The sequence below is a fragment of the Peromyscus leucopus genome, chromosome 3 (genome assembly GCF_004664715.2).
Source record: "Peromyscus leucopus breed LL Stock chromosome 3, UCI_PerLeu_2.1, whole genome shotgun sequence".
In the NCBI taxonomy this organism is placed as follows: Eukaryota; Metazoa; Chordata; class Mammalia; order Rodentia; family Cricetidae; genus Peromyscus; species Peromyscus leucopus.
Window position 1 is genome coordinate 47,112,539 of NC_051065.1, and position 12,210 is coordinate 47,124,748.

At 44.4% G+C, this 12,210-nt stretch overlaps 1 protein-coding gene across 1 annotated transcript in view; it reads left to right on the top strand.

Moving 5' to 3' along the window:
• Dennd11 (DENN domain containing 11) overlaps positions 1 to 12,210 on the top strand; it is a 36,022-nt gene that overhangs the window by 12,757 nt on the left and 11,055 nt on the right. Inside the window, exons 3-4 of the mRNA XM_028859051.2 lie at positions 691 to 849; positions 7,038 to 7,191. Coding sequence (XP_028714884.1) covers positions 691 to 849; positions 7,038 to 7,191 — 313 coding nt within the window. The remainder of the gene's footprint in view (positions 1 to 690; positions 850 to 7,037; positions 7,192 to 12,210) is intronic.

Genomic DNA, 12,210 nt, shown 5'->3' on the forward strand with positions numbered 1-12,210 from the left:
CTATTACTGAGCAATTGTGTGACCCTCATGGAGGTTTGGTTTTAGTGTAAGGGAGGAGTTTCAGTTTAGTGTGGGTTAACCTAAGACATCTATATGATAAACCGGGAATACTAGCTTTAAGCAGGCTAGTTTTTAGTGTTGTATAAATGGTACATTGTGAATTTTGTGAGAAGCCAATGGATAAATTGCTTTAAGGATAATTTGTAGCTTTAATCTCTGCATTGGGCTGAAACCAGGGCTAATCCAAGTGTGTGAAGGGGAAGGAAGTAAGGTGTCAACCTCATTGATGCTGTCAGAGGCCAAGGAACTGAGAGAATTGGGATTTTTGCTGAGAAAACAGACTGAGTTTCAAAGGAGCCTGGACATCGCCTTGTTTCTGTCTCTCCCATGGTAGCTGTTAGTTATGCCAGAGAGCATACCAGGATCTGTGGCTGTGAGCATTTGAGTGACATGCCTGTAGAGACCACATGCTAACTCTAGCCCTTGACTCTGGGATGGCCAGTTCTGGAGTCTTGGAGCCTGGGCAATCCCTGGGAGATAGGATGACTTCTTTTACAGCCGAACTTGGTTATTTGGAGCTCTGAACTATTGGAGCTATTTGGGCGGAGATTGCATTGCAAAGGAAAAAAAAAAGCAAAGATATGTCCTCTTCCTAAACTGGAGCCAGAGTGCATATTTGGTTTGTTTCAGCTATTTTCGGAAGGGGCCCTTCTTTGGCCTGGCCTGCTTTGCCAATATGCCTGTGGAGAGCGAGCTGGAGCGCGGCGCACGGATGAAGTCTGTGGGTATCCTCTCTCCATCCTACACCTTGCTCTACCGCTATATGCACTTTCTGGAGAACCAGGTTCGGTAAGTGGCTTCCAGACATGGCTTTTGTATGTTGGGGGAAGTGGCGGGATCTGTGAGCTGGTGCCTGTGCACTGAGTTCCTGGACCTGGAGGCTGTGGGCCAGGAGTACAGGTGTCCTTCCTGTGGCATCTGTGGCTCTGGGTCAAGCCTCAGCCAAGGCTCCTTTCTTTCAGCAAATGTATTACAAAATAATTCTTTATCCTATAATGAAAGCTGAGGAAGATATTTGCTTTCAGCTTTTATTAATACTCTCGTCAACTTTAATCAAATTTATTTTAATCAGACATGAACGTGATCTTTGTTTACACTTAGCTGCTAAACTTACCTTTTTTCCCAGGTAGGCAGGTAGAATTTAAAAATTGTTTTGAGTCAAATCACTTATTATTTGGGGTAATATGAGAATATGTCACAGAAGCAGAAAATTATTAGTTACTAATTATTATTAGTCTCTCTATATATACATGTATATATGTATATGTGTATATATATGTGTGTGTATATATATAAATATCATAATTCAGGTAACCTAGTTGAACTTCAAACAATGCTGGTGAATTTTATCTCTACTCCTGGAAGCACCATTAAAATTTTAGCCTCTTTTCTGCTGTGTATATTTGTGTGCTTTGATAAAATATGCTTGACAGGTGGGCACAGTGGTGCATTAGCCCAGGAAATAAAGGCTTTCAGTTTACATTAGTAGCAACATAGTAAGACCTTATGTGTCACAATTAAAACATATATAAGTGTGTGTATAGTGTGTGTATGTGTATATATACACACACACACACTATACACACACACATATATATGTACACACATATACACACATATAGTGTATGTGTACTTGGCATATATATAAACAATTTTATTCTATGCATTATTTATTCATTCATTCATTTATTCATTTTGAGTTAGAATCGTGCTTTGTAGCCCAGGCTGGCCTTTTGATTTGCAGTTGTATAGGGTGCCAGACTTTTTATACAGGTAATGGGATGTGAACTGCGGTCCTCATGGTTGTGCAGCCATTACTCTGAACCACGGAGCCACCTCTACAGCTCCCCTGGGTCATAGTTTAAGTTGATTGGCTTTAAGCTAGTCCGTGTTCTTTGTCCATCCTTCTTTCCTTCATTTTCATGGTACTCCCTGTATCTTACATTTTATCCTTAGTGTCTGGCTCCCCCCATCTGCCCAAGAATATTCTGGAGTGAGCAAGAGTCTTAACTGCTTTTGGGTACAGAGGAGTTGGCTTTCCCAGCCTCACGAGATCTAAATTTCGTGATTTTAACGTAGTGGATTTTAACATAGATGACCAGATTTCTCTTCCTGAACAGTGATTTTTTAATCACTCTCTTCTTCAGCTTCTAAGCCAATGGTTCTTGATTCCGTAGCAACTCATTTTCTTGGGTATTAACTTCTGCTTTAGTTAAGATAGAAGCTAAGTTACTCTAACAAAGAGGAGACCCCAACGTACAGCGGCTCAAACGAGTCAGAACCCCAGCTTTACAGTCTGGCTGTCCCAGACCACATGGGAAGCTCCTGTGTGGGTGGCGACTGGAGCAGGGCCTTCCGTCTTACCCATCTCCTAGTGTGACAGTGGAAAGTGACTCACTGTTATCTGTGACATTTCAACCAGGAAGGAGAGAGACTGATGCAAAGATCACAACTTGAACACAGCATCACTTCTGCACATTCCGTGGGCTAGTTGTTGGCCACTGGCCATACCCAACTGTAGGAAGTCTGGGGACATGTAGTTCCAGAAGGGGTGATGTCATCGAAACTTTGGAGGTTCTATGTACTAAAGGAAGAAGAAAGCAGTCTCTACCAGTGTCGTGAACTCAGACTTTCCCCAATTGTCCTGTCCATCCAAGAACTCTATTAATCACTATTAATTTCTCATGTATCTTCTAAAATTGATACTTATGTATGTATGTATACAAATACATATCCGTATTGTTCTCTTTTATACAAGAGAAAGCAAGTTATCTATTTCCATTCTGCCCTTTCATGTAACAGTAGAGGAGCTCTCACATGGGTACACCGAGAGCTGTATCGTTTTCCCTTGCTGATTAAAAAGGCTGGAACAGAGATGAGACTTTGATAACAGGGCATGAGGAAAGAAAAGAGTCAGGTCTGGGTGGGACAGTGACTGTTGTGTAAGTTAACTAGACTTGATTTTTTTACTGCCTAATCTGCATTTAAATTCATTCTGACTTCTGATGTCCCATGCTGACTTATTAGTATTTTATCTACAATTGTTACCTTCACTATCTCTCCAGCTGTAGATCTGAGTTCAGTCACCCCAACCCACGGAAGAGAAAAGCCAGGTGTGATGGTGCATGCTTATAATCCCAGCACTGGGGAGGTGGGGAGGAAGATCCCTAGGGCTCACTAGCCAGTTATCCGAGCCTACTGGGCAAAATCCTAGGCCAGTGAGAGACCTTGGCTAAAAAAAAAAAAGAATTCTCAGAAACCATTCCTAAGGTTGACCTCTGACCTCTACCCATATTATCGAACACACTGTCCTGGTAACCTCACAGCATGTCATAATAGGTAGCTCATGATTTATTTAAACATTCCATTATCATTGAGATTTAAGATCATTTCCTTTTTTTTTAAAATCTTTTTTTGGTTTTTCCAGACAGGATTTCTCTGTATAGCTTTGCGCTTTTCCTGGAACACACTTGGTAGCCCAGGCTGGCCTCAGACTCACAGAGATCTGCCTGGCTCTGCCTCCGAGTGCTGGGATTAAAGGCGTGTGCCACCACCGCCGGCTGTTTCTTATTTTTTGCACCTATAGACAAGAGCATCTTTTGGGTAAATTCACATTCACGAACAGTTCTTTAGGGCAATTTCCTAGAAATGGAATCATTGGGACCAACTGCCGTGTGCAGTTTGACATGTCTGCTACACCTTCAGAATGGTGATGGTACTTTCCCCATGAACCAGCCGTAGATGAGAATGCCTGATTTTTTTTTTTGTATTGACTAAGCCCAGTGACAGACCGGTTCAGACCAGTAAGGACTCCACCAGAGTGGCAGAGTGTGATAGCTGACAGAGCATCTCTGATCCTTACAGTGGATGAACTACTGCAGAGTATGGTAGGAACAGCAACGGTCTCTGTCCTGGGCATCTGCATAACCTCATGTGGCTGATCAGTGCAGGGGCTGTGGGCCTAAAGAGCATCCCACCCAGCATGGCTGCTCCTACAGGGGGATCCTTGATCTGGTTCCCACAGGAGGCGCTTCACAGCAGCAGCACACACTGAGTCACTTAGCCCCACTGTTGAGAGCAGGACTCTGCCTGCACAGTTTCCACGGGTGGCATGAGACGCAGTTCCGTGCAGTAGTTTTTAATTTTCCTGCCCTTACTGAACCTCGTCGTCGTCGTCGTCTCCATCTTTGAAAACCACCTTGTCTTCTGGCACTCTGTTGCTCTAGTACCCTTTACATTCTCTTGGTGGTGTGGCTTGATGATCTATTACAAAGTCTCCAGTGTGTTTAAACTGAGGCTTCCACACGACAGTTGGATAGTGTTCATCTCTGAATTTTCTGTTTAGGCCTGAGCTTCTGTCTCCTGTTCTACATTGTCTGTTACTGCCTTGTTCTGTCCTGGCAGGCAGGGATACCTTAGGCTGTTAAGGACAGAGTCCTGACATTAGCTGTTTTCTTTTTACATCTACACATTTCGCTCTGTGTCGGGGAATGGGATCAGGCTTAGTAGAAAAACACTTTACCTGCCGAGCCATTTCCATGGCCTTGTCTCTAGTAGCTTCCTGGCTAAAAGACTCATAGTACCTACTGACTTCTTCTGTAGAATCTTGGTCCAAATGCAGCGTTGACTGTAGTCAGAGTGGACAGACCAGCAAATGAGTAGCAAATCAGCAAAAAGAAAATAATGGTGTATTGTTTAAATTACCTTGGATAAATTACCTCTTTTAAGACAGAATATATAGGCCGGGTGGTGATGGCACACGCCTTTAATCCCAGCACTCGGGAGCAGAGCCAGGCGGATCTCTGTGAGTTCGAGGCAGCCTGGACTACAAGTGATTCCAGAAAAGGCACAAACTACACAGAGAAACCTGTCTCGAAAAAAAAAAAAAAAAAAAAAAAAGACAGAATATATAGATTCTCCATGGGCTTTTAAGGGAAAACAGATCTTAACTCAAACACATTTGAACTTTACCTACTCATCAAACTGGACACATTTCCCTGAAGAGTACCCACGACCCTTTTGCCTGCTCAGAACAGCTCGCCAGACCTTAGCCACCAAGGATTTCCTGTCCGGCCCAGGAGCATTTCCGAGATTGACAGCAGTTGCTGTAAGCACTCTTATGCTTGGTCATCACAGCTAACATATGGCTGCCTCCTGAATCCAAGCTTCCCAGACCCCTAAAATTAGAGAGAGTACTTACTTTCAGTAATTATTTTCTAAACTTTTCTTTGGGAGGAAGCAAGGCTCCACTGTGTAATCCAGGCTGACCTTGAATTTATGATTCTCCTGCCTTAGCCTGTTCTTGGAGTGTAGGTATACACTGTCACACACAGCTAGTAATACATGCATGTACACACAAACACACACATACACTTTTCGGTTTTTTTGAGACATGGTTTCTCTATTTAACAGCCCTAGCTATCTGGGAACTCTCTCCGTAGACCAAACTGGCCTTGAACTCACAGAGATCTGCCTTCGGAGTGCTGGGATCAAAGGTGTGCACCACCACGCCCAGCAGTAATCTTTTTTAAGTATTATGATAATGCAATGTTACTGCTTTTAATACATACAGACTTGTGCACAAAGTCCCTTGCCCTCACCTTGTCCCTGAGTGCTCGCAGTCACTCTGAGCAGTTTGAGTTACAGCGTGGAGTAGTCTCCTGGCGGGGTCGCTGGATGGGAGGAGCAGGGTTTGCCTGTTTGTAGTCAGCATTGTTTCACCTATAATTGATGTCCCTTTTTCTCCCCAAAGCTTCTCTTTAATTGTTTTGTGGTCATTGGAAAAGAAACCAGGGTTGAGAAGGCTCTTTATTCATCCTTCTATTCATTTGCTGGGACAGTCTAACAGGATCTGTCATGGGGTGCCTTAGAAGAAAGAAACTTCCTGTCAAATAGTTCAGAGACTAAGGCTCAGAAACCAAGTTGTCCGTGTCAGCAGGGTTTCTTCCCACATCTCTCCTGGCTCCATGTTTTGCTGCCCGTCTCTGGGTTCCTTGGCATCTGCATAACCTCAATGTCTGCCTTTATCTTCACATGTCTACCCCAAGCCTGCGAGTGTATGCGAATTTCCCCTTTTTAAGTCACACCGAATCAGGGTTCCCTCAAAATACCTGGCTTTAACCTATTGCCTTGGTGAAGATCATCCAAATAGAGCCGATACTGGTCCTGAGGGAATGGTGCCAAGGTAAAGGCCGAGATTCCAGCATAGCTCTGGGGAGGGAACAAAAGTCAACTTCTGACATTTCCATTAAACATGATGCCTTCACTTGGAGGCAGGATTCTGCATTGTCCAAATGCTCTAGGACCTCAATGGCATTCCTTTTCTTGATCCAGGGAACGGTTGACAAGACTTTTGGCCTGAGCACAGGATGTGACCAAGGAGACTGCAGGGAGTGTGTGTGTGTGTGTGTGTGTGTGTGTGTGTGTGTGTGTGTCTGTCTGTCTGTCTGTCTGTCTGTCTGTCTGTCTGTCTGTCATCTGTGTGTGTGTGTCTGTGTCTCTGTGTGTCTGTCTCTGTGTGTGTGTTTCTGATTCATTTGGATTATTACTTGATGTGAAAGTGTGAGCCCCTAGTGGCCTTCAGTCATTACTTTTCCTTTCTTTGGAATACTAATAACAGTACCAAACAGAAGCATGCTCACATTCTACACAAAGCAGAGCAGCTGTAGGCAGGGAGTGTGTGGTCGTCCAGGTTATCTCTTCCCACAATAAACAGTGCATGAGAAGCACATGTGGCCAGAGCAGTATAGCTTGCTCACGAAATAGACACTCAGCACAGCCTGTTCGTTTGAATGTATTTCATGCCGACGAGGAGTTTCAGGCCTCATGTTTGAATTTTGCATAAAGATCTTCTCTCATACTAATGGGGACTTGAAGGTAACCTTCAGGTGCAGACCTCCTGAGTACTTTAGCTCTTTGGGTAAGAGATGCACAGTTGTGCTGGGCAGAGCTACTCACTGTACATGTGTGTTACACAGACACCAGCTGGAGATGCCGGGACATTACTCTCATCTGGCTGCATTCTATGAAGACAAGAAAGGGGTTCTCCATGCTGGCCCCGGAAGGGGTGGCAGCTTACCGCCCGTCTACTGGCTGCCTTCCATCCACCGCTACATGTACCCTGAGATGAAGGTGAGGCTGGCCATTCTCTCACATATCTGGGAACAGTTGTTGTAGATTAGTTTTTAAATGATAAGGAAGTTATGCCTCAGCCTTGTGCAGAATTCTGCTTTTGATAGAATTGGGTTAAATATAAGCATTTGGGTTCATTTAAGCATAAGGCAAATTACCTTAAACGATATGCCGTCTAGAGCCTTCTATAATCATAGAAAGCCATATATGCTGGACCACTCACTTGTGGTGGACTCCTAGGATGGAGGATGCCCTTGATTGTGTTGGTTGCTTCTGCCAAACATCCGAACTAATGATGAAGACTCTGATGAACAGACAAGGTATTTCTTAGCTATGTTATTTTGACATTATTTTATTTGGAAATTTTGTAGCATCCTTTGCATTGGTACTAGCATGTTTGTTTAACATTAACAAGAAATCTGGCCGTGCAGTAGGTGTTCAGAAGACATAAAAGGGTCTAAGAATATGAATCTCTGCTTCCTCTTCCTTCTCCATCTCCTCCTGTGACTGGGCACAAGATACTTCAGTGAAACTTAGGACTCCTCTTGTAAAGAAATGATGCCTGGGTTTATGGGAGAAGGCTTAGTTAGGATTTCTAATGTATGAAGAGACACTATCATCATGCAATTCTTATAAAGGAAAACATTCCATTGGGGCTGGCTTACAGTTCAGAGGTTTAGTCCATTGTCATGGTGGGAAGCATGGTGGCAGGAAGGGAGACACTGGCCCTAAAGAGACAGACACTTGCCTTAAAGAGACACTTGGGCTTCTGAAACCTCAAAGGCCACCTCCAACACTAATCCAACAAGGCCACCTATTCCTGCAAGGTCACACCTAATAGTGTCACCTCCAATGAGCCTATGGGGACCATTTCCATTCAAATAATCACACGACAGGTGTTGGTCACTAAAGCATTAGGCCATGTGGAAAAGAAGGGGTGCCAATTCCAGACCAGTTGATTGGGGATAGGGGGAGCATGATTCTATTTTCTCAGCATATCCTATGAGTTAGGTATTCTGCTAATTTATTAATTTATCAATACCTGTTGCAAGACTCTTTTAAAGTAAGGTTGTTTGGGTTTTTGTTTTATTTTGTTGTTTTGTTATCCTTGTTTTCTATTGAAAGCAATTGAGGCTTACCAATGAATGGTTCAGTGAGTTGCTTTAGGCCTTACAGCTAGGAGACCAGGAAAATCTAAACAGGACTGTGCCAAAGCCAGGGTCCACTCCCTACCCTCTTTCACTGCTTTTTCAGAGATGTGGACAAGAGAACACAGACATGCTGATGGGCCAAGAGCCAGTTACTTAAATGAGATTGAGTTTTTATGTCATTTGACCATAAGGAGAAAAAAAGTAGTAAGAAAGATTTTATGAGCAAACCAAGAGAGTATGTTAGGTATTTAAAAGTAATTCAAGATGGGAACTCAGTAGTGTAAGAGTCAGAAGGCTGAAGGAGCAAGCAGAGAACACAGTGACCCCTCAGATTAGTAATCTCAGACAATAGTTCCTACCCTGTGTTGGCCAGCTATTGCTGCCTAACAAATCATCCAAGATTTAAAGCTTGAAGTAGTGCGTGTATATGATCCCACAGTTTCTGTGAATAAAGACTCCAGTCATGGCTTAGCTGAATCCCAGATTTAGGATCTGCTATGAGAGACGTCAGTTAAGGTTTCAGCCAGGGTTAGAGTCTCAACACAAGACCCAACTGGGCAAATACCCATTTTCCTAAGTTCATATGGGAGTTGACAGGATCGGGTTTCTTAAGGGATGCCACACTGAAGGCCTCTATTAGAGTTTTCCCTCAGTTCTCCACCATGTGGGACATTCCAGCTTGGCAGTCTGCTTCATCTAGATCAGCAAAAAGAGACTCTTAGCAAAATTAAGTCAGAATTCTTTGTAACCAAATCCCAGAAGTGAAAGGCCTGCAACGTAGCTGTAGTCTCTTAGTTGGAAGCAAGTTCCCCAAGAGGAAGAAGGGGTTGCACAAGGCTGTAGATACCAGGGCCACCTTCGATGTTGCTTGCCATATTTAGGGCCGGGGCACAAGGAAAAGTGCCTTCAGGATCAGAGCCCTGGGCGCAGGAAGGAGGGTCGCAGCCTGTGCTTGGACCTTTGAGGGAAGCACTGTGCCTCTGAGGCCAGGACTTCTTCAGTGGACAGCCCAGCTGTGCTGAGAGCTGAGAGGCTGGAAGCTGGTGAGAGAGAGGTGCTCACTGCTGCTGAAGAAGTGTTCGCAGCAGCCGCTAGGCATTGAAGGAAGCCCTCCCTTCCTCCTGAAGGTGTGGCTTCCCGTTAGAAGAACATAACAAGAGACTAGGTGGCCCGGGAGTCCCAGAGACATAGCGTGAGAATTTCCTGATCCTGTGACGTGGCTGAGAGACAGTCGGTAAGGAGCACAGGCTGATCAGAAGGATTGGGGGAGTGTATTGAACTGAACCCTGTCAGCCCCATGAATGTTACTCAGCTATCACCAAACCCAGGGGAAGGTGGCCAACATCTGACCCGAATGTTCCTGGCTTCCTCTCCCCAGGGGCAAAGAGGGACAAAAGAAGAGAAATGATAATCGCCACAGGCTTTTGCCCCATTAAAGGCAACTCATTAGCAGACCTGTCAGACCCTCCCAGATGTGATAGAAAGAAAGGTACTTATATAGGCTGAAGATAGAAGTGTGTGTGGGGTCTCCTTTTCCAGAAAACAGCATGTCAACAATTAAAATAAATACATGTTCCTTTTGTTTAAGCAGCCCCACTGCTGGGATCTGCCCTTTAGATATGAAAACACCAGAATTTTGTGTGTGTGTGTGTGTGTGTGTGTGTGTGTGTGTGTGTGTGTGTGTATACATATTTATGTATGACTATGTAATTCACCACTGTTCAAGTAGTAGATAGCTAGAATGTCCATATAGTAAACAGCCATTATGAATAATAAATCAGAACATAAGATGATGACAGGAAAGGTCTACTAGGTCTATTTTGTGTGAGGGTAACAAGGGCAGAAAACTGTACCTACTACGATCATACTTTGTTGAATAATCACAGTCTCAGGCAAAACCATAATATACATATTATGTGTATTTCCTGTGAAGACAGAAAAATGTGAGTGAACTTGGTTACTGATGCCTATATGACCTGAGAGCAAGGTGAAGTATGGGGAATCAGGGAGGACTGTATTTCTGTTTATAATGCAGAAAGGGCTTAGACAAAATGACAGCCCTGGAGGCGGTATAGCCTAGCCCTGAGTTCCTGGTTCCATTTCCATAGAGTCAAGCAACACATCTGTACTGAACATATACAGGCTTTGTTTTTTCCTCATTATTCTGCAGACAGTGCTGACACAATGATCACATAGTATCTTAGTTAGGGTGTCTACTGCTGTGAAGAGACACTATGACCACGGCAGCTCTTATAAAGGAAAACATTTAGCTGGGGTGGCTCGCTTACAGTTTCAGAGGTTTAGTCCGTTATCGTCATGGTGGAACATGGCAACATGTAGGCAGACATGGTGCTGGAGGAGAAGCTGAGCGTTCTACATCTTGCAGGCAACAGGAAGTGGTTCATAACACTGGGGACTATCTTGAGCATATATGAGACCTCAAAGCCTCCTCCACAGTGACACACTTCCTCCAACAAGGCCACACCTCCTAATAGTGCTACCCCCTTTGGGGGCCATTTTCTCTCAAACCACCACACATGGCGTTTATAGGCTATTAGATATGTCAATAATCTAGAGGTGATTTAAAGTGTATGTTACATGGTAGTATTATTTCATTTTATATAAGAGATCAAGAATCCACAGATTTCAGTGTCTGGGGAGTGGGTCTTGGGAAGCAGCCCTCCATGGATACTGGCCATATATGTTATAACTGAATTTGCTTTTTATGGAATATCATGTACATGTTCAAAATTTTTATTATTCTCTGTAAAAGACCCAGACAAACCAGCTCAGAACCTAGAAACATGTCGATCAAAGTGAGAGCAACACCCATCTCATTGTGTACCTGAGCAGGGTGCAGTGAGGAAGACTATGGGATCTGTGGCTGACCTCAGAAGAGCTGGGGTTGCTCTCCTCACTTCTGGCACAGGCCTGTGTATAGGACCTGAGGTACCAGCATTCCCTCATCTCTAGGCCCTTTTTTATTTTGGTTTCATGAGACAGGGTTTCTCTGTAGTTTGGTTACCTGTCCTGGAACTCGCTCTATAGACCAGGCTGGCCTCGAACTCACAAGAGATCTGCCTGCCTCTGTCTCCTGAGTGCTGGGATTAAAGGTGTGCGCCACCACTGCTCAGCAAATAACTTCATTTATTTTTATTTTATGTGCATTGGTCTTTTGCCTTACATGTATGTCTATTTGAGGGTGTCGGATTCTGGAATTACAGTTGTAAACTGCCATGTAGGTGCTGGGAATTGAACCCGGGTCCTCTGGAAGAGCAGTCAGTGCTCTTTACCACTGAGCCATCTCTTCAGATCTTCATCTCCAGGCCTCTATATACACTCATTGTTCTGCCAGGACAGTGTCCTTCTGGTTCATTTGCTGTATTGAAGCTTAGATGTCACTTCCTTCAGGAAGTCGTCTCCATCTCCCAGAATGCAATCGAGCACCTTCCCGTCTGACCCCAACAGCGGCTGCCCTCCCCCACCAGGCTGTCACCTCAGGCTGTATTCTAGCTGCTTTCTGACCTGCTTGGCCACCAGTTAACTGTCTCAGTTGGGGCCTGGGTGTCTTTATTCATTATTGAAACTAGAATACTTGGTAGTTTGGCACAAAGTAACCACTCAGGGGATAGTTCTTGAGTTAATGGCCGTGTGCATCCACAGATGAACAAACAAGATGAGAATTTAGAATAACTTTCTCTAGGACACACTTGCACAACCCCGTCAGGTCAGGTCTCTGTGCGGTGCAGGCACATGCATGGCAAGGACCTAAAGGTGACAGAAGGAAGGGACGGAAGGAGGGGCCGTGCTCTGGCTCCCTTGCCTGGCTGCCATTTGACTTGGCAGAGATCTGACCAGCCTTGATCAA